The sequence below is a fragment of the Rhipicephalus sanguineus genome, chromosome 7 (genome assembly GCF_013339695.2).
Source record: "Rhipicephalus sanguineus isolate Rsan-2018 chromosome 7, BIME_Rsan_1.4, whole genome shotgun sequence".
Lineage (NCBI taxonomy): Eukaryota > Metazoa > Arthropoda > Arachnida > Ixodida > Ixodidae > Rhipicephalus > Rhipicephalus sanguineus.
The window spans coordinates 107584927-107608063 of record NC_051182.1 but is presented as its reverse complement, the minus strand read 5'-3'; the positions used below and the strand labels follow the sequence as shown (position 1 = coordinate 107608063).

The 23137-nt window shown below is 48.1% G+C and overlaps 1 protein-coding gene across 1 annotated transcript in view; it reads left to right on the top strand.

The window, feature by feature from the left end:
• Positions 1-23137, top strand: part of LOC119399729 (uncharacterized) — a 46594-nt gene that overhangs the window by 10881 nt on the left and 12576 nt on the right. The window contains exons 4-6 of the mRNA XM_037666566.2: positions 1932-2144; positions 16908-17121; positions 19938-20027. Of these exons, the coding sequence (XP_037522494.1) occupies positions 1932-2144; positions 16908-17121; positions 19938-20027 (517 nt within the window). The remainder of the gene's footprint in view (positions 1-1931; positions 2145-16907; positions 17122-19937; positions 20028-23137) is intronic.

Below are 23137 nucleotides of genomic sequence, written 5' to 3'. Positions count from 1 at the left end.
TATGGTTGACTCACTCTTGGTTTCTTCACATGTACAGTATTCTATGCAGAACGGTGCATCCTTAAAGGGGCCACATCACTGCACTATATACCCAAGTTCACGGCCATTGGCTGATTTGAGCATTGTGGGTTGCATAGTTACTGCGGCTGCCACGGGAGGCCGCCAAGTGCCCACGCGCACCCTTGCGATTGCACTGAAAGTAAGCTGTGCATTCGAAGAAAAAAAGGAAAAGTGCTCAAGGTCATGACATGTGCGTGACATGACGTGACTTCTTTCCCTCGTGCCATCCTTCCCTGCTTAGCTTCCGGCGTGCTCGTCAGGACGAGAGAAGAGAGAAAGCAAATACAGCATGTGACAAATCTCTCTAACCTCCGCTCGTACTTAACGGATTCTAAAAATTTTCGTGGCGGTAGATTTGGGAGGCAATAAATTCATTTAATGAAGCCATTCGATGATTACTTGGCGAAGTGTTGCAGGGCCCCTTAAGTACACAATTCCATTATAGACGCAATGTGCACCGTACTAAAACTTGCTATTGGTGCATGAGACTCCACAATTTAAGACATTCTTCAATGGACCACAGACAAGCTGACAAGGCTATTGGTTCAAACACTACTGTATGTTATTTAATGCGTTGTGTGCTTGCGAATATGTTCAATAAAAATTCAGCCAGCCCCACGCCGTTAAAACCGTTGGACAGTGAAGGCATAAGCACGCAAGTGTGATTGGCTAGCGAGATCGCATGCATCATCATCAGTTTGCATCACTCCCTCCTCTGATCACGTGACCTGCGTGACGCCTACTACTACTACAGTCGATCCCGCATATATTGAACCCACATATAATAAACTACAGTAAACTCTCAGTAAACGTTAATCTCTTAAAGGGGTCATGAATCACTTTTCTAAGTAATGATCTAATGACCTCAGTATCGGAGTTTACTGCCTCCCGAATCGATTGCTGCAAAAATTTCTCGAATCTGTCAAGAATGTGCGGAGTTATGGGGGTTTGGCGCACGCTCTCAGCGCTTTCTCTTATCTCGTGCCGACGAGCGCACTGGAAGCTAAACAGGGAGGGATGGCACGGGAGTAAGAAGTTAGGTCAGTGCGCGTCATGAAACGCGATCGCTCTCCCGCTGTGATTCGCGTGCGCGAGTGCGGCTACCGTGTAAATTTAGCAGACTGAGGAGTGCAGCGCAGGCAAGTGGCGGCACCCCGTGGCAAGAAGCGCATCTCATCCGGCTATCGGCCAATAAGCATGCTATATCTCTTGCGACGTGAACTGGCAGATCCACGACGTCAACGTGCAGACACCCCGCCACCGACGAGAGTGAGAACCGGCCTCTGTTTGAAAAGAGGGCGCCTGAGGAAACGGCAACTTCGCGCTTCGCTAGTGGCCTTTACGCGGCGCGCACGACTGTAATATTTTGCAGAGCAGTTCATGGCCGTGTCAGCTTTCCGCAGGATGTGTTTTTTCAACAAGCGCAAGGGGTGCTTCATGACCCCTTTAAATGGAACTGCTGCCAGGAAGAACTGCCAGTAAAATGATTGCTTTCGTACTTGAATTCTGCACTCATGTTCATCTCTCGGGTAACGTAACTCCTGTTAAACAGAACCTGAAGGGACCAGGAAAATATGTTCTGTTTAACGGAACATATCTTCCTGGTCCCTTCAGGTTCCGTTTAACGAGAGTCTACTGTATTGCGTATGTCGAAGAGATGTGAAGTCCCCTTGAAATAGATTCCATATGTAAAGTGTTTCATGTATAGAATTACTTATTGTATAGAACTTTTTTTGTGATCCCCTTCAGATTCGATATATTCGGGTTTGACTGTACTATGATGATGATGCCAACGGCACAGAGTATACTAGAGAGCTTTGCTGTAATGAACCCTCGGCACATCCTTTGCTTCATATACTTTGTGCTTGCAGGCATTCTTTGTGGACCAGTTTGCAACGCTGCATTCCCTGGGGTACTACGCCCTAGCCGCGGTGCTTTCCTTCCTCATGACGACCTCCAAGCGGACAGCTGGTGCCCGTCCCTGGCTACTCATGCTTTTCCTGGTTAACCTGCTCATCGAGCGAGCGATTGTTAAGTGGGCCTCGCAGGACACCATCGACCGAGCTGCACCGCTAGCGCCAGATGTGAGTGCTGCCTGATTTCCACATGCCAGCCCATCATTTAGACATTACACGGGGTAAATTGTCCACCAACGGCAATTAAAAAGAGTGTGTCTGCAGAGGTGGCTTAGCTTATAAGTAGGGATGGGCAAATAGTAAATTTTAGGCTTGAAGCCTCTAGGGATTTGGACGAATAATTTCTACTCAAAAAGTTCCAGTACCCGCTATGGTGGTCTAGTGGTTATGGTGCTGTACTGCTCACCCGAATGTCGCGGGATCTAATCTCGGCTGCGGCAGCCGCATTTTCTATAGAGGCGAAAATGCTTGAGGCCCGTGTACTTATACAGTTAAGGGGGGAGGCTACCTTCGGATACCAACTTTTTTGTTTATTGAGATATCTTAATGAAATTTTCATGATAGACTCACAGCAAAAGCATTAGAAGAATTACAAAATTTCATGAAGTTATGTTCACTGGTTCTCAAGTTATGGCAGTATGTCAGAATAATGCACATGGTTCTCTTATCCCAGGCCTGGAGAACTTTCAAAAGGTACTGGAACTGTGAAATTAACTGTGATGATTCCCAGATTGATACTTCAGGGGGTAACAGAGCCCTTTTCTTGAATTTCCTTGCTGAAAAGTTTTAGCAGACCATCAAATTTAGTGTTGGTGATTAGGATATTATCAATCAAATTTTGATTAACTATAATAAATAACAGACACAATATATTGAAAAAATGGGCTTGTCACCCCCTCAGAAATTTATTCAAGTACATAATAAAAAAAGACTTATGGAAATTCGATGAGTGGTTCCAGAGATATGGCTGGGACACGGTGTTAGAATAGTTTAGGTGGTGCGACGGCGCATTGGAATGAGGAGAAATCGGGGACCTCTTTCCCTTTCTTGCCGAAAGGAGGCGCGCGCGGGACGGTGGCCACCTGGCTATACCCAGCACAAACCTGACGCTTCTAACATTCGGTGTTTTAGCGTGTTTAGCAATATCGCAAGGCCCTGTGAGGATTGTGTGGTATTGTAATATCATATACATAAGTTAGATATAAAGACTTAGTAGTGTTTTATGCATGACGGTTCGGCATGCGGCGTGAAGCTCATAAACACCACCTTTGGCCTCGGCAACACCGTGGCCTAGACGATAGTGCCCGCATTTGTCTACAAATGTAAATCTGCAGTTGCGTGACGCGTGTTGAATTCACCCTTCATTTGCCCTCGAAATATTAATTAATGTATTTGTGGTAAGCATCATATAAAGAGCAGGTGTCATGTTAAGGGGCATTTCGCTTATGAGATCAAGTGAGCCTTCAGAACCTTTTATTACGAACCGCTTATTTGCAATTTCTGTAAACATTTGCGAGAAGACGGATGCTTTGATGTAATTGAATAAAATAACTCTATGTCTTTCGGGGCGTGCACTAGCAGGTGACGCGCCGCTCCCACGTCGGAAAATACAGGATTGAAAGAGAATGCAATGAAGTGGGCGACAGCTTGTGGCCGATGACTACGAAGCCGCTCTTTGACATATTCAAAATAAATAGACTGCAAGATATATGCGTTATTATGCACCAAGAATTTTATCACAGTATTGGCACGATCTACGAATTTTGCCTAAAAAAGCTGCTTTAGCTCGAGTATTGTATGGTGCGGCTAAATGATACGAAAGAATGTTTCCTCACAAGAACGTTTCCTTTTAAATAGCGCTTCCCATGATTTGGTGACAACTCGCGCATCAAAATGTTTTTCACAAACAAAATTTGTTGTTTGCAACTCGCGATTTTTCCGTGGAATAGCAGTGGCCACGTTTTCAAGCGGTCACTACCCTTCGGAGCAGCGAAAAAGCAAATTTTCTCCGTGCACGATTTGTAGCCCGAGATGCATCGCGGCAAAGAGCACTTCTTGCCCATCTGGACAATATAATTAGTGTAAATAAGGACACGATGAACAAGGGCAAGCTATTTCAAATAGGCTAGCATTTAGGCGGCAGGCGTTTCGACTGGCGAACGTATGTGCACGAATGGGGCCTCGTCTGGTTTGGCGTGTCAGTTTTAACGGGTCAGACAGTGATGTCACGGAATATGGTGTCACTCTCAATTCCTGTCATTCCCGAAAGAAAAACTGGAAAGCAAATGGTTAGGACGCTGAAAAGGAAACGGGCACGACCATTTCACGTTTGTGCACCCAGAGCAGGGCACAAAGTTCTACTTCTGCTACTGCAACAAACAGCATGTCTGTGACGAATAACGAGAGGCAGAATCAGAATGGCACATGGTGAGTCATGATGGATTGGTCGGTAAACGGACGTTAACCTTCACTAACACGCGCCAGCACGTGTAAACGTTTCAAAGGTGGCTGAACAATAACTAACACCGTGGGCGGCTGCTTGAATCCATGAAATATGGTGCATGCAGAACGACAACCCATGAAAGGAATTTCTAGCCTACCATTGTCAAATGTGTTGCGTTCTTCTTACAAGCATCATATAGAGAGACGTCAACCCCCCTCACCCCCGCTTTCTTTTTCAGGGAATACCTTATTCTTTTTGACTAACCCAGTTCGGGTCCGCCACGGTGGACCAGTGGCTAAGGTGTTCGGCTGCTGACCCGAAGACGTGGGCACGGTGTTCCGTTGTCACGGGGTCGATTCCGGCCGCGGCGATCGCATTTCGATAGAGGCGATATGGTAGAGGCCTGTGCGATGTCAGTGCACATTAAAGAACACCAGATGGTCGAAATTTCCGGAGCCCTCCACTACGGCGTCTCTCATAATCGTATCGTGGTTTTGGGACGTAAAACACCAGATGTTATTATTAACCCAGTTTGTCGCGGTGGCCTCAACCAATTTGCCACGGTGGCCTTATTTGTGCACGAGCTAAAATATTTTTGAAATTCGTGTTCACCTGTAAACTCATTATCGCTGTTCGCAGAGGCTATATTTCCTATGTATTTCCATCTGTTGGCTACCGCCGCTGAATTTCTTGATGTTGTGCATTTACTTTCAAATCAGATTGATATATGCGGTTACCCTGATAAAAAAGGAAGGGGCCAGCAGTTGAAGAGTTGTCGCAAATGCAGCTTTGTAAGCGACGCGGCCCCCGTTGAAGCGGCTGACCTGAAGCCTCGATACACCCAGCGCAGCCTGTCGGAAAAAACGCGAAGCGCGTCCCCATGTTCGGCGAGGAGGCTGCGTGGCGGAGGTGGAATGTCGGTACACCTAACCTATTCTAACACCGTGGGCTGGGATAAGCAGCCTCACTAGCCAAAAAAGTCATTTTGAGAAAACGACGTTTGAAAGTTTTGAGCACATATGTAGTTCTAAAATGATCCTGCAGCATAACTGGAGGTGTCCTTTGGCACTCTCTTTCTTTGCCGCCTTTCCATCTTCTCTAGTGATCGATTCTTAGCCTTTTTCAAGCGCAGAGAATCTTTCTCGGCTGCCCGTTATATTGTAATGTGATTAGGCCATATGCTGTGGTGCTTTGCCAGCTTTCTTGTATTCGTGCTATCACTAAGTCTTTATTGCAATTGATCATTGAATAATTTTTATAGGATACTAAGAGTGGCTCTCATCATGACAGCCTATCCCTTCCTCCTAAATAACAGGCAATTACGGCCAAAACATTGGGGGAATAGAAATTCCTTAGCTGTTTATTCAAGACCCGAATTGGGCAGATGTAAATTCATCTCCCTGCTTCACTCAAGCTCACTTGTAAACCTCGACTGTGATGCGCTTCACAATTCACCCGGTTGCGGCGAACACGGTTATCTGCGAGGCTTTTATTTTTTTTTTCAGATGATTCACGAGAGCTTGCGGCGATGCCACGCACGGCTCCAAGCGCGCCTAAATTGCATCAACAGTGCTTTATTTCACCTCGAAGTGCTCGGCCGCGGAGTCCGGGAAATCTGCACGCGATGTTCTGGGTCGCGGCATTCGGTGACGATGCGCAGTATCCCTAGGTGCGGCGACGAAAAATCGGCGCGCAACGTGTTTGGTCTCGCATTTCGGGACGCCGACGCGCGGCCGCTGCGCGACGAGCTTGGTTGTGGGGTCCGCTGCCGATGCGTAAAATTACCATCCGCGGTTCCGAGGAGCCGGCGGGCGATGCGCTGCGTTGCTTACGAAGAAGCACACTGCCGCGGTTCCTCTAACGCGTTGTTCATGCCCGCAAAGTTCGAGGTTCGTCTCGCACGCCGGCGCCGTGAGCGGAGTTAGGCCTAGCGACGACTCCGAGCAGTAGACGCGCCGGCCGCGGTGCCCGATGTTTGTTTCAAAGTACGTAATGCGTGGTCGCGAGTACAAGGAGTCGTCCCGCGATTATCTTCGTCACTACGTACGAACTGTTGATAGCAGAACCTCCAACCGCTGATCCGACGAGTCAACTGAAGGGTCGGACCGAGACGCGCGCTTACGACGTTCGCTACGAGTGCGGCGTGCCATCGTAATCTGATCGGGCTTCCGCTTGCAGCTCCTAACTAAAACGTAGTTAAGTTCTACGTGATCGTCGACTTCGAGCCGTGAACACATAACGAGTGCGAACGCGTCATAAAGACCGCGACTTTCGACAGCCGTGACCTCGCGAAGCGCAAGCAGCAGCCATAGCAGCAGCCGACGATCCCCCGAAGCGCGCATCGAACCAATGGCGAGGCGCGCTGGGGCAACATGGCGGACGCGGCCAATCGGAGGCCTCGAAACGACCTTCGGACATCTGCTTTTTGTGCGCTTGTTTTCGAAGGGAAGAGCCAGCTGAGGCGGGGAATTCGAAGACGGAGAAATGCTCGTTCCGACGAGACCAAAATATCGGCGAACGGTGGCGCCGTTGCGGAGCTATTATTTTTTGAAAATCGGTGTTTTTTTTGCGATTTCCGCAATAACTTTCGCCACCGTGGCAGGCGTAACAAATTTTTTAAAGCACTTCTACGTGGTTTTTGGTGAAGATATTTTGGAATATGATAGAAAAGGGTCTACAAAAACTGAAAATGCGATTTTCAAAAAAAACCGATTTTATGCCATTTTTCGCGATACGAAAGGCGCGTCCCCCCTTAAACCTGGATATAATGAAATTGACAAATTCCCCCCAAAATTCGTTACAAACAGGTTTTCGTTATATGCAGTATCAGCGAGAAAATTTGGAAATTAAATAAAGGGGGAACTCAAGGCAGAGCTTACCCAAAACATTTATTTAGTGGCAAAAAAAATTGCGTTATTTTGCTCTGTTGCTTGTTCATGACGGATGGCAATACTGAATGTTCGTAGGAAATCAATCCAACGCTGCTCCGTCATCGTCTAGCCGTGGCCTCTGAGATTCACTTTGGCAACGCTACGGTACGCTGCCGGAGCTAATCACGGAAGCCACGGTCTAGTGCACCCGCAGTGTGGCGCAAGGCGGCAAAGCGCGTGACGAGTTGACATCCGAAGATCCGTCATCGTCACCGTGGTCGCGGACAGTTTCCACCAGCACCTAATCTGACATCTCCTCGGTAGTGACGACACAGTTGTCTGCATAAAAAAAAGAAAGATTGCAAAGCTGCACATCATCAGGGGCTGCTCCATGCGTATGCAGTGAAACCACGCACGCGCCTATGGCGTTGAAAACGAAGAGCGAACAGCACAAATACCACAGAATATTCGGAAAAGCGCTCTCCATATGCGGTGCGGCCCCACATATGCGGCACGAACTCAAAGCGTAACAACATGGAGCAAGGACTTCGTTTTTTTAGTGGCGTCACTTGGTGTCATATTAACGAAGTGCAGTCAGAGACTTCTGCAGCACTGAAGAGTGTCGCTGCCAATGCAAAAGCCTCTTTCTTTTAATATAGAAGGTTAGCGGGATGGCACCCGCAAGTGGCTGGACGAGGTTTGAAGGGAGGGGAGAAGCCTGCACGTGCTCCTGCGGCGGCAAGAACGCTGGCTTGAGGGGCGCAGGCCCGCCTGCCTGCCTCGTGCACACACAAAAGAGCGCTTGCTCTCGATTCGCAGTTGCTGGGGCTTCGAGTGTGCCATGCGCAACACCGCCACTTGCACTCCATCGTCGCCGGGGCAACCGTAGAAGATGCATGCGGCTCCTGCTCGTGCCAAAATGACAAAGTTCGGGGCAAAATCCCTATATTGGCTGTGGCGAAAATTCGTTAGTGTATCAGGGGTGTCTCCTGCTGCCAGTTTGTTGCATAGAGGTCGCAAATGCATGTGCTTCTATGGGGTAACGGTGGGGAATAGAAAAACTTTGCAATATCGAGGAATTCGTTGTATGGAGGTTCGTTATAGGCAGGTTTAACCGTATTTAGGTGCACATTAAAGAACCCCAGGTGGTTGAAATTTTCGCAACCCTCCACTGCGGCGTCCCTTTTAATCGTATCAGGGTTTACATTCACTGCGAAATGCGTAGTCACGCACGGCACTGAATATCTGTAAGCAGCAGCAGCATAAAACTTGCAAATACAGTAGAACCCCGCTCTTACGTTCCTTTCTGATGCGTTTTCCCGGCTCTTACGTTGTTTTCCGCCGGTCCCGGCACAGCTCCCATAGGGTACCATGTACTATTGGGAACCCCGCTGTTACGTCTTAACTGTGGGACCGTTCCCGTATGATACGTCGTGAAGTGCGCTGCGAGCCGACCGAGTGAGTACCTAAGAGAGCGGCCATGGCGACTTTTCACGCAGCTTGGCCTGGTTTGACCGTAACATTAGCCGCATGAGAGGCGCAAGCGACAGATAGTACTTTCAGTTGACACAAACAAAAGCATAGCCTTCGAGATCCGTATTGCAAAGATGGCGTCTATGACGTCAGTGCTCGCGAAAGCAAAGCCTTCGAGATTAGCATTTACTTGTAACAAAAACGTAGCCTTTGAGGTTTGTAATGCAGACATGGCGTCTATGACATAATTACTTGTGAAAGCAAGGCCTCCGAGATAGGCATTCCCTTCTGCCATTGCATTGGCGTTTATTTGTCGGAGTTGTTCGAGCTGGTTGGCGTTCACGTGGTCGTGCGCGCGGTTCGCTGTTGGACTCGCCACGCTGGTTGTGCTTGCGTGTGCTCAGTTCTTTCACGCCTACAGCTGTTGGTGCTAAAAAAAAAGTCACATACGTTGATTACATTTCTGTGGATGGCGCCGTCCCAAGCTCCGCATTTCTATCCATCGACTAGACCGTGGCTGAGTGTGCCAATGTGTGCACCAGTGACGAAATTTAGGAGTTGGTGGAGCCGCTTTCGGGGGTACTTCTACTTTCACGAGGCGTTCGACCGTTTACTAAAAGCCACGGTGGTCCGACACTATGCCAATGGTCCTACAGTATCGCTCGGCGACACCGACGCAACCGGTGACAATCTCGCGAAGGTATCGCCATAAGCGATCGCTTGTCAGGTGTAGGCCGTGGTGGCACTAGATTTATGAAAAGGATGTGAGACTGCAGGCGCTCGAAAAACTTTTCGTGCGGCTCGGACATAAAAGCGCCAGGCAACGTTGCACGGTTTTTTCACGCGTAAGCATTGAAATAAAATTCTGTACCACTAAATATTTTGTCATTTTTCCTGTTTTTCGGCTCTTGCGTTTCCCGTCTCTTACGTTCATTTCCTACGGTTCCTTCAAAAACGTATCAGCGGGGTTTTACTGTAATGCTGTCCTAAGGTGCAGAAAACCAATATTTATTCCACTGGATTCAAAGCCACATTCTCCGGCACACTGTCAAAAGTTCTTCTGCCTCAGTTGGCAGCATCGCGGGGTTGCCGTTGTCAGCCTCTGAGTGACGTTTACGCGTCGTCGTAAGCACCTTGAAGCACACTGTTAGCGTTGCCTCTACAGCATTACGAGAGTTGGCAGGAGCGCATAAACAACAATCGTGCTGTACGATTAACATCTACACAGACGCATACAAAACGTAAATGGCGACCGGAAACCGGAAGCTGCGACTACTGCTGCTGGACTGCAGTGACGGAAAGTGATGATGATGATGACAAAGTGGTACTTTCGGTTTTGTAACTGGTATCGTGGGTGCTACAGCGTTACGGTGAAACGTCGTGGTGCCCTTTTTTATTTATTGCCTCAGTTCCATGGGCTTAATGCTTCGTATAAGAACAAACAATTCGAACAGTACAATAGTGTGCGTGGCGGTGGTGGCTTTTGTTGCTGAAGTAATCTTTGTCGTCGCCGCACTGCTTGAACAGCAAGTAGCTGACATCTAAAACCACACCTGCTTCATTGTTATAACAAGATTAGATATCTTTTTATGAATGCTCTTGCGCTCACTTTATACACCAGAGCACGCCTGTCCCGCACCCAGGCTGCTGGCGAGCCGAGCGGATACTCTCGCACCCAGACGCCGGGCTGACCGGGCTGCCAAGGCGCGCGCGGGCTGCACCAAGTAAACAGGGCAAGCTGCAGTTCTGAGGCTTTAAAGTGCGAAAAAGTACCCGTTCACGCCGCTTCAGCGTATAAGAGCTCGTCTGGGCACTACTGCGTCGTCTTTGGATGCCAAAACAAGCAGCGCAACAAGAGGATATTAGCGTTGTCTGCGACGATTACGGCGCGCCACGGAAATAGTGCCGGTGCGGTGTTTTGACCTTCGCCGCGAGCGGATAACTGATTCAAGCAAAAAAACTAGCAGCCGAGTGAAAATGCGCGAGTAAGTACACTAACTGCATGTATTTTACAGTGTGATGCCCACCTATTTCATTTTGCGAACCTAATTTGCGTGACGCGCAGCTGGGTTGAAGGCAGGCGCGAGCTTTGTGTGCACTTCATACCTTTGAGCGTTTCCTTTGACGAACATCTAGTGCAAGGTAGTGCTTTCAAGCACAAGCAATCAGCGTGCTTTGCCACTTTCAACGTAGTATTAAGCTTTAGTGCTTTTGATGGCATCCACGCCTTTTATATTTCGTCTTCAAAAGGTAATAAATGGCACGGTGCTCCTCAACAGCTGGCCAGAATTTCGTGCTTTCATTTCAGTGTTTGATGTCCCCAAATTTATTTGGACACAAGGCATCCAGCTGCACATAAGACATGTGCAGTTGAAACCCGCAATAACGAAATCGTCGGGAAAAGCACAAAATTTCGCTCTTGCGGGAATTTCGTTGGTGCGAGAATGCGGCAGAAAAGACATGGAATTTACAAAAAACGCATTTTATTTCCAAATTGCTTTGGCTGGCCTTACCATGCAGCAATTTCATGCCTCTCGATCGGGAATCACGTTTGCCACGGCACAAAGTTCGCCCCATGCACTGGTCAGTGACGGCGGCACTGCGCTGTCACCAGTACCGTCATCGAGTGCGCCTACAGGCGAACCTCCTTCCGGCTCCGCTGGATCAGCGCAGAATCGTGGACAGCAAGCTGCACGCAACGCCGAATTCTTCGGCGATGTCCATTTTTTCCCTGCCCTTTTCCACCTCACTGATGATTGCAGCCTTATCTTCCAGCGTGATGAACTTCCGCTTTTTCGTTGGAGGCAGCGAAATTGGACGAAGCAATCGCAACACACAGTTCACGTTGCGCCAAGCGGCCAAGCGAACGCTCCACAAATGGCTCCACACACGCGACCATGTGCGCGCAAAGCCGACAAAACCAAGCACAGAGTCATGTCAACTAACGAAACTCCACGACGAATGTGGATTTGGCTACGTAGCCCACGATAACGAGCAGGTGTTTCGGCAAGTTATTATCTTCACCATTGTTGCTTTATGTTGTTGTTTTTTTTTGGTAAACAATGATGGCGGCTGCTTCTCAAGTGTGCTGTGGCGATAGTTTTGCACAATTTAAGTGTAGCATGAATGCACTTCAGCAGTTTTCGAATGTAGTTAATGTTGCGAGAGTATATTGTTTGCACACTCGTGTTTCAAAAATTTCGTTAATGAGGGACTGCGGTATGAATACCTTTCGTAGTCGCGAGTTACGAAATGCATTGACTCCTATGGGCGTTCGCCGGTGCTCCCAAAATATTTCGTTGCGGTGAGAATTTCGTTCTCTCGGGATTTCGTTATCGCGGGTTTCGACTGTATTGGTAGGGTCCCTAGAATATTGGCTAGTCTGCCGTCCGCCGAGTGGAGCGAGCACGCTTACCGAATGATGCGGGTGGTGGCGCTTCGAGCAGTCCTCATGCTGGGGAGCGGCGATCCGCCGACCAGCTGCGTGTCGCCGAAGCGCGGGCGCATGTTCAGCTTGACAATTTCTTGCAATATTTTTTGCTGCAGCGTAATTGTGCCATGGCAAATACTAACCGGTTCGATTAACACGTTCTCACATGCTTTCGTTCGCAAAGGCTTGCTTTGCCGAGGCACATATATCAAAAGAATGCATGTAGTACTGTGAGTAGGTTGTTTCTCGGGTGGCACGGCACCAACTAACATTGAAAGAACCAGTTTACTTTTTTTTCAAAAATTTTATTGGCATGAGCATAAAAAAAAACTAAAACGGTGAAACGAAAGTGGTTATGAAAGCAAATAAATATGAAAAATTGCACAGGTAGGAAAATTATTTACATCTTCTCATTTTCAAATGCTTCAGCTGCTCTTTTTTTGCTGTTCTCTCATTGTTAATGGGCCTTCACAAAAAAGCGCAGCCGTAGAAGAATGTTTGGCAAGTAATTTGCTGTGCATGCTCAGTGCATGTTAGTGCAGGCCGCTGTACCCACGTAATGAAATTGGCAAAGTCGAGAATGCTTTGCTCGTGTAGCACACTATTTAATGAGAATTAACAGGCAATAATGCCAGGGAAACGGGATGCTATTTGTAGTAATTAGTATATAAATGTGAAATAGTAAAGTCCTTGCCGGCGGCAAGTTATCTTTTCGTCCACTTTACTTTCTTCACATGTATATCCTAATGACTGCAAATAACATCCCGTATGCTTTTCCTGGCATTATTGTCTGTTAGTTCTCATTAAATAGTGTGTTTCACAAACAAGAAACAGGGGCCCTTAAGAGTCATCTTCTTTGCTCGTGTAGCTTATTTACGCTGAAAAATGTCGTTAAGCTGTTCTCAAGGATGGTTATAATATCCTTAAGAGGGCCCGAAGGGTATATCAAACCTCCATTGTCGAAATTTGATGTGGATTCAGAAGCATCATACACAGCACCACGCTTTTCCACAGAGAGCAGCAATGTACACTCATTACAGGAAGTATCCCTCGGGATCTTACTGTGCACCCTGCCACATCATAAATAAGCATTTCATGGCTTTTTGCCGTCACAGAAGACGCGTGGTCCGACGAACTGATATTGCGCAAGGCGCAACCTTGCAGTGCATTTTCAGCATCACTAAACATTCCTCCATCAATAAAATTATCCAGTACAGCAATCTTGCTTTCCGTTTGTACCAGGAAGAGAAGCCAGAGCGGTGATAACTTCTGGGGCACAATTTCCTGATTTATGTGGTTTTGCAATATTATAAAATGCTGGTGAACTATCACTAAAAATTGTGCTGCAGTTGGATGGTCATTCGTTCCCGCAGACTGATGAGGTGAGATCCACGTAGTCCAGCAAACACACCGTCGCTGTTGTGGTCATAATAACACAACGGACGATCCACAGCACCGCAACACAACACAACGAACAAGCAGGCGAGAGCAGAGGGTGACATTCCGAAAGCGCGCAGCGCCCCCTGCGGGGTCATTTAGAAAGCGTCAACCCCTCTCCATACGGTGCGCCATGCGGACGGTAGACTAGCCAGTATTCAAGGGACCATAGTATTGGCACGTGAGTAAACAGTACTCGCGCCAGTGTGCTTTACGGACAGTTTCGCTTGTAAAGCACCATCGTTACAAGAATAAAAACGCGCAGGTAGCTTCCAAAAGGGATCGCTGAACGATACTGCAGGTTATACTCTCTGATAGTACGCTTTTGTGAGCAAGACGCATTATTGTAAGAGCGCTCGTGAAACAAAAATTACGTTCCGCGAAACTACCCGTTAAGCGTACTCTAATTATTACGCGATGCATGCTGAAATGATGAGCTTTCACAAAACTTTGTGCACAACTTGTAATATGGGGCAACAAAACATCGTCTCACTCTTTCGTTTTTTTACAAATGTAACGGCGTATGTATCTGACGAGGTTGGTTCCGCAGCCCGCTCAGCACGTACTGTATATTGTGGATTTTACAGCGAAAGCTGTTATGAGATCATTTCACCGGCCATTTTTGGCGCCGTAGTTGTCCGCCGCCGCCGCCGCCGCCGGTGTCCGTAACCAGTATCGCTCGAAATAAGAAAAAAAACGAAATAAGAAAAAAATTCCAGGATGGAACGAGGTTCGAACCTGGGCCCTCTGCGTGGGAGCCCAGTATTCAACCTCTGAGCCATGCCGGTGCTTGAAACTGCTTTGCAAAAAGGTCCTATACAGGCTTCACATCGGGAAGGAACCACATTAGCATATGCAATATAGCGTGGTAGAAGAGTAAAAAAAGCACCAAGCGTCGCACAACGCGAATTCTGTAACCAAGCGTCACCGAGTAGGTTGTTGAATGCTTCCAACCCATTACAAAGGGTTCTGCCATAATTCTTCGTCGTCATCAGGCACAGCATCAACAAAGTGGCCATAATGCCTTACATGCGTTTAGCAGGTACCACGGCTCTGCGTAGAATGACGAAAAATGGCACAGTGCCTGCTGCCCTACTTCTCAAAAATTACAATGATTTATAGCGTAGTGGGTTCCTCGCAAGTGCCCTTGTATTGGTTGCCAAGGAAGCCCATAAGCGCCGGATCCATTTCCTCGGGGTCTCAGTAAAATTACAATGATTTATAGTGTAGTGGGTTCCCCGCAAGTGCACTTGTATTAGTTGCCAAGGAAGCCCATAAGCGCATGATCCATTTCCTCGGGGTCCCAGTAAAGTTCTTCGCCCCCCCCCCCCGTCTCTCTCCCACGTCAACGTATGTTATACCGCATGGCGGGAGAGGGACATAGCGACCGGGCGTCACCCAATGCAATTTACATAACTGGTGGGCCGTTTAAAGCTTCCAACCCATTACAAAGGGCTGAGCCATAATTCTTAATCGTCATCAGTCGTCGCGTCAACAAAGTGCACATAATGCCTTACAGACGTGTAGCTGGTGCCTCGCTTCTCCGCAGAATGACGAATAATGGCTTAGTAGGTGCTTACCAACTTCACAAAAATTGTGATTTATGGCGTAGTGGGTACCTTGCTAGTGTACTTGTATTAGTAGCCCCAAGAGAGCTTACAGCGGGCTCTAGAAATGCCGCTCTTCCAGCTTTCGCTGTGACTGTGCTGCGGTTTCAGCGCAGGCCTGGCGTTTTTTATGAGCAAGATGTCCTTGATGTTCCAATAAAATCAGTGGAAATGTCCAGGCTAGAAAAGACGCGAAACACTCTCTCCGACGGGCTGAGTTTCGGGAGTTTCACGTTTGCTCTGTGTAGCGTCTGCTGGCGTGGCAGCCCGCGCATGTTGTTTCGTCGCGTGTGCGATAGATGGCGTGACGCGCGATGCAAATATGGCGATGCGTATGGAATTCGCTGTGTTCTGGTCTATATCGTACTCGCGAATGAAATATGGACATAATGGTCTCGCAGAATCACATGACTTTTTCGTATGTAAGACGCACCAGCAAAACTATCGGGAAAAAGGTGTGTGTTATACACCGGAAAATATGGTACTATACTTAACACATGTAAGCCAGTATAGCACATTTTTAAGCTTGAAAAAAAATTGTGGCGCATGTAAAATGCACATTTAGCCTTGAAGTGTGGCTTTGGAGCAGTGCGGATTTCCCCTGGATAGGTGGTTTCACGGCATAGCAGCCCCACGCTGCAGTGAAACGTTTTCAAGCGGGTTATATGCGATAGAATATACGTCTATTGGTTCATTTCAAATACTTCGGCATTTTGGAAATTTTTTATTCGTTTCAAAGCACGTTCGAATACTGTAATATTTTTCTGAATATTCGAAGCGCTGGAATATTTGCCCATGCCTACTTATAAGGTGTACTTATCGTTCATATTGCATGCTTGAGCCCTGCAGCACTTCTGTGGCCTGATAAAAATATTCGTGTACTTAGATTGAGACGTATGTCAACAAACGCATGGTGGTAAAAATCAATCTAATAGTGTTGCTTTGGAAGGTTAGTTCCCGTCATTCATGGAAGCAGTGAGTAATCTCCATAGCGCAGAACAAATTCGTGGTAGGGGCGCTGCATGTTGGTAGGGGCGCTGCAAGGGGCAACTAGTTTGAGTTTACTTGGGGTTACTGATCCTTGTAATAACGCATGTTGCTTAGGATTGAAGTGCAAAAAAATGCCATACGGTCACACCCACCACAATCTTGCTGTGTAAAAGAAGCGCATATTTAAGAGGTGCAGCTCAATAAGCAAGCACTGACGTGCTTTCTGTGCAAGCTACACACGATACAGAACATATTTATTGAAGTTAACGTCAAATATTGCTTCGCATCACTAAGCACTATGTGTTTGAATATCGCCTGACAGCCTTTGCTAAGCTAAATGCTTCTCCGATCTGATCCAAACATCAATGAAATATTTGACACACCTTGTTTCCTTCGCTGTCAGTCACTCGACGTTTATTTCATAGGGGGATTGAACAGTGCCGTGGCATCTTAACCGGTAAAACACGAAATAGGAAAGCATGGCATGTGTTTGTCTATTGCATTTGTAAGCTATGTAGACGCATGTACTATGAGTGGGCGTCAGTCGGGTAGCGTCTGCTCTGCCGGACATAACCAAGATGGTGCTGGAAGTTGCAGTGGCACCTTCTAGATGACGCTGCACAATACACATAATTTCTACTGTCACTCGAGCTGACCTCTGTCTCTCATTGGACGTTGCAGAGCCCCCTGGGTACACACATCAGTCTGTCCCGCCGTCTCATCTGCCTGGTGGCCCTGTGCATGTACCTGTACCAGCTGTACTCGTTCCGTGACTTGGCCGCTGTCAACAACCAGTTGCTGCTGGACCTACAGGCCGAGATGCAACGCCTGCGCACTTCCCAGTCGCCCTTTGGGAGCCCCCAGCAGCCACAGCAGGAGCAGGATCCTCGAACGGGTGAGTGATGGGGGGAGTTTCGGGGAGGGGAATGAAATGGCATTCTGATTGCATTGGGAACCTTATGCATAGTCAGAGTTTGATATAATGGAAATTGTAGTGAGAGAGAGAGAGACGTCAAGGCGGCCGACGTTGAGTGCCGAAATCTTGCCACTTTATTCAAGAGATGACCGACCTTGCGACGGCGGCTGCAAGCGTCCTAACCGCCAGGAGCGTGAGCTCGTTCTACTGCTCGCACCTCGAGCTCTGAGCATGAGCTGCACGAGAGGCGCGGTGCATAAGTGGTAAAACGATGATGATGATTGTGAGGGACGATGATGATGCCGCTACAGAAGTAATACTTGTTGCGGAAACCTTTATTAACCCTTTCACTGTCAATCCCAAGATAATTTGGGTGACCACACATGTGTTATATAGCAATGCACCGTAGAGTTGAATATAAAACCAGTTTATTCAAAGCTCTAACGCTACATGACTGGGTGACGGCCTATATGCACTGTGCCGCGATGCGAGTTGAGTGCCCAACGCCCCCGGGTAGATCATGCACCTCTTAGATACTTGAAGCTTAAGCCATCTGACCCCGTAAGCGTTGCTCTCTTCACATACCATCCGGCGCATAGCAACCGTGGGGCATCTTTGAGGCTGTCCACTGTTTCTGTCGAGCATCAGAGAATGGCTCCTGTAAACACGCTGAAGCACTGCGGTGACTCCCGACACTACAACATGCACAAGGCCTGCCAATCCCAAGTATACTCGTTTAGCCTCTCTAAATCACTCCCTGGCACTCGTGAGACAACTCTTGCAAAAGAATATAATGCGAGTGTGTCCTGTCATTTACGGGGAGGACTATAAACAAATATAACTTGTAAAATTTTGGACAAGAGATCAAGTGCATGTTTCTGCAATGACGTCGGTTGGCGTCCCTTTGCCAGCATCTCAGCAGCACAGCCATGGCCAGTCAGCGTTCCACGTGCATGCACGATTTGATGAACAAAGGAATTCAGGAGCTTTTGATGAATTCGGACTCCGGCGAAAGCGGATAATTGTGGCTCTTCACCCTGATTTAGTGGCTAATTATTTTGTTCATTAGTTACTGATCTGAGCCTTCCTCGTAATTGTTAACTTGTTTGTAATGAGTGCAACTACTTATTTGATGAGGTAATGCTGAATAAAAATGTTTACATCTCCTGCAGAGCGTCCTACTGCATTGTTAGCAGAAAATTTCCACATAACATGCAAAAAAAAAAACCCGGCAGGGAGTACGGAGCAGTGCAGGAAAAAACGCAGCAGTGAACGGGTTAACAGCGAAGCTGTTCTTGGTCGAGGTTCTCGTGGGGCTATCGGCATAATGTGGCTCACAGCTCCTAGCGCAGTGGTTCTCAGCTATGGATGTTGGGACCCCTTGTAGACCGGTGGATGTGATGGAGGACCCCTTGCAGCGAGAGAAAGTAGGGTCATCAATTAATGCAACATGTAGCGTGAATTTGATGCCTTTTATTTCTACCTGGCAAAGAATGGCCAAACTGAAGTACCACACCAATTCGATCTCAACAGCTTGCTGATTAGTTCTGTGGTCTGCAGCCACATTCAACCCGTTTCTAGCGGCGTTTGCTTAAATATGCAAGCCTGGAAAAAGCATGCTATGCATATGTTGTAGAAAACTGCAACAAAAGGTTTACAGCCACTTGGGGAAGGGGAAACATAAGTCAGCTCCGCCGCAATGCATAAGTGTTACGCGGTGAAGCATATAGAAAAAATGGAAGGGGCCACTGTCACGGGGCTTAGTGGGGCTCCAAAAAACGCATTTCTTTTTTTTTTTCCGCGCATGTGTTTGGTGGACCCCCAAAAATAGCTTTGCGGACCCCCATTGAAGAACCACTGTCCTAGCGGGTACGTGCCACAGAAATTGGGCAAGCCCCACTACTCACATCTGGTCTACTAAAAATGAAACGCGGCTCCTGATTTGGAGAGAGTGTAGTCTGTGGAGAGGAGGACAAGTGCGCAAGGCGGAGTTGGGGAGAGTGGGAGTGCGTGCCGTGCGTGGGTTGGCGGAGCCGGGGAGAGTGGGAGCGCGCGCCATGCGTGGGTTGGTGGAGTCGGGGAGAGTGGGAGTGGGGTGTCCAATGGGAGCGCGCGCACCCGTCAGATGGTTTGGAAGAGTGAAAATACAGAGCTGCGCGCGCTCGGCGGTCTTTCTCAAATGTTCGGCGATGGGTAAAGTCGTGCGCTCTCCGCAAGAAGCTCCCCGTCGGGATTGACAACGGGAATCGGCACGTGAACGGCAACAATGACGTTCCAGTCCAGTAGCCCACATAAGAGATCCCAAGTGCAGGCGCAGGGCAGAAGATCAGAGCTTCGAGTGAGCCAGGCTGAGGTTAGATGTGAACGGCTTGCATCAGACCCCGAGTTTAAAATGAGGCAAGACGAAGCGATGGAAAATGTTTTGCTGTTTCATCAGCCTTCGTGACATCAAGTCATTGAGTGAAACTGGGCAAATTTTTTGTCACGAAGTTAGTTAACTTGAAGTTAGTATGTTTCAGCATTAAAAATCTTGGCAGTCTCTTTAGCTAACGCTAAAGAGTGCATTGTCCCTCCCCCCTCCCCCTTCAGAAATGACCGTAGTAATTTTGGGTTTGTGGAAAGGTGATTTATAGGGATTTGTATTTGAAATCTGATTTATTAACGCAACGGAAATAGATTTTCTCTTTAGTGTCCTCGCAAATTGCAACCAGTGTACATATAGCACGTCCAAGAACAAAGTGCATCGGTTGCATCCATATTTCATGCAAGTGGTGTGCTTTTACTCCAACATGCAGCCACCACGTGGAGGCCGCCCGAGGGCGATGCAATGCGCTGGTTTCCATTGCACATTCGTCCTGCTCCCTGCCTGTTCACAAACCGCACAGGTGGGCATCTACATTGAGTGTTTCTCTCATTGCCTTGGTTGACTTGCACTAACTCAACTTGCCATTTCTACAGAGAGGCTGTCTTAGGCTACCCCATGTTGTAGTAGTCGGTGTCTGCAGAAAACTTCTAGCGTTGGCTGAGCTGGCAGGTCACGTGATGTGATCTCGCTTTGACCAATCGGGTATAAGTGCGCGTATTTCAAATCTCACTGCGTATTCACGACATCGTGTCATCTCGCTAGCCAGTCCATAGACGTCGCCGTGCCGAAGACGCAGCTTGCGAGCTCGCGAAGCTGAGACCAAGCGCCAGCGGGGAGTCAAAGGCTTCGAAATGTGAACATTGAAAGACTTCAAAAGGCCACACAGCAACAAAGGGTTGTCACCACTACTGAGGGGCAGCAGGGTCACTGCAAGGGATGTTGCAACGGGGATCACCATGCATAGACACCTTTGCTGTATGACTAGGCTTGTGCGAATAGTAAATTTTAGGTCTGAAGCGAATTCGAAGCGAATAGTGATTTGGTCTAAGCGAATTTCGAAGCGAATTCGAATAGTTTATACAGTCAAACCTCGATATATCGAACACGGACATATCGAATTATTGCCTATATCGAACGGTTCCTATATCACGTGGGAAATCGCATGCATTTTTAATTTTTTATTTCGAACGAAGTTTGACGTATAATGGATATATCGAACTCGGCCACCCCAAACCGCCCGCGCTCCGTTGACAGGCGGCGAGCTTTCCCGCCGCGCTCCGTTGACAGGCGGCGAGCTTTCCCGCAACTCTCGAAAATAGCGGTAGCGCGGTGGGCGATTACGACTGCTGCACACATCGATGGCGCCGAGTGCGCCACTTGAACGTAGCGGCATACGCACGCCGCAGCCTTGCAGCAATGACGCACTGCACTTGTTGCACCAGCTCCTCCTTGATAGTATCGCCAGGCGTCCGTCGCATCGGTCGTTGTTGTGCTCGTGTGTTAGGCCTGCCGCGCGTTGTGGTGTGTGTAGCGATGGCTGCAGACGCGAAGAAACGGACGACCCTGACTTTTGCAGCAAAACTGGAAGCAATCCAGGCTGAAGGCGTGGGATTCGGACCTGGTGCGTCAGGGACGGAAGGTATGCCTTATCGTCGATAACTGCACGGCACACCACACCGATGCCCAGCTGAGCAACATCGAAGTGGTATTTCTGCCGCCCAACACCACTTCGAAGCTCCAACCGTTGGACCAGGGCATTATCCGCACATTTAAGTCTATCTACAAGCGTCGGCTGATCGACATTTTGCTTGTAAGACTCCGGATGGGCCAAGATCTGAAGATCGATCTTTTGGGCGCCATCCAAATGCTCAAGGCGTCGTGGGAAAACGTCAAGCAGTCGACGATAGCCAACTGCTTTCGGCATGCGGGCTTCGGTGGACGCACTGACGAAGCATCAGTGGAAGAATCCGAGGAAGCTGAGTTGGCATGTGCAGATGAAGAAAGCGAGCTCGCCGAAACGTGGAGCAAGCTGGAGAGCTTTGTTGGTGCGGAGCCGCAAAGCATGTGCATCGAAGACTTCGTTGGAGGTGACGACAGCACTGGTACAACGGCGGAGCTAACGGATGTAGAGATCGTCGCCGAAGCTACCGCTGAGCAGCCGAATGAAGACGCTGCCGAGGTGGATCCCGCAAGCGCTGATGGTGCCCCGCTCCCGACATCAGCTGAGGTCGTAGCCGCTTTGGCCCTTGCGCGCCGCCACTGCAGCGCGATTGAAGGCACCGGCCTTTCACTTGTGGATCGCCTGGACTATGTTGAGGACGCAGTCGTCAAACACGCCATTGCCAACAAAAAGCAGGCTACTCTTTTTCAGTATTTTAAGCCAACACAATAAATACTTTGTTTGAATCTTCAAGTGAGTATTTACTGCACCACGATTGGTCCGTTGGTTGTTTTCCACAAGTTCTTGACGCATTTTTTACGTGATTTTTTATATCGAATTCTGGATATATCGAACTATTTCGCGATCGCCGTGCCGTTCGATATATCGAGGTTCGACTGTAATCACATAAAGAAAAATGAGCATATTTGTCATGACCCAACTAACCAGCGCAATATTTTTAATGTTGAAACAAGGCAAATGCATAGGTCATTCTTTTTGGTGCAAAGGGAAGTGGAAGCAACTTTGATTGATAGCAGGATTTGACTTTCGGTAGAATGCAAGTGATAACGTGTAAAATATGTTACGTCTTAAAATTTACTATACTTAGAGCATATAAGCCGGTATAACAAGCTTTTAAACTTAAAAAAAACGATGAATCGATGTGAGGGTAATACAGTAAATCCTCATTAATTCGTACTCGGTTATTTCGAAATCCCGCATAATTAGAAGGATTTCTGCAGCCCCGTATTTTGCTATGTAAATTTGAGTGGATAATTTGAAGTGGTGGTCAGTACCAGCCTGGTTAATTCGAAAGCTTTGGGTGCCATGTGATAATTCCCGATCCCAACTTAGCCGCAAATCCGCGCTTGAGGCCCTTAGGAGCCACAAGCGACAAGTGAAGCATCCCAGCCTTGCTGCCAGTGCAGGAAAAAAAACAAAGCAAAAGGCGGTCTCATGCAGCTGAAATGTGCGCCTGCGGAAAAGACGACGTGCTTCACTGCAACACAGCGGTGACACGGGGGCAGCATCACGCATGCTGCCCCTTAACGTCAACGCTTCATGATTTACCCATTCTTTCTGGGAAAATATAAAAATTAATAAAGGGCGGTCTGATGGAATTCGTGATGTATGCGAACCTCCGATTGACGGTTGTTCCGGCCATTTGCGCACTTGCACTGCTGGCGTGGTACTTGCCTGCGATGCCTACTTCGAAAACTTTAATGATCATCTTTTCCACCCAGAACACATCGTAAATTCCGTCACACTGGTCATTAATAAATTCTTTATTTTACCAGAAAGAATGGGCGAATGGTTCCATCATGACGCGCTGACGCTGCGAGGAGCAGGTGACGTGCTGCCCGCGTGTCACCACTGTGTTGCAGCGAAGCAAGTCTTCTTTTCCGCAGGCGCGCATTTTAGTTGACCACGAGACCTTTTTTTTCTATTTATTTCTTTTTCTTGCGCTGGCA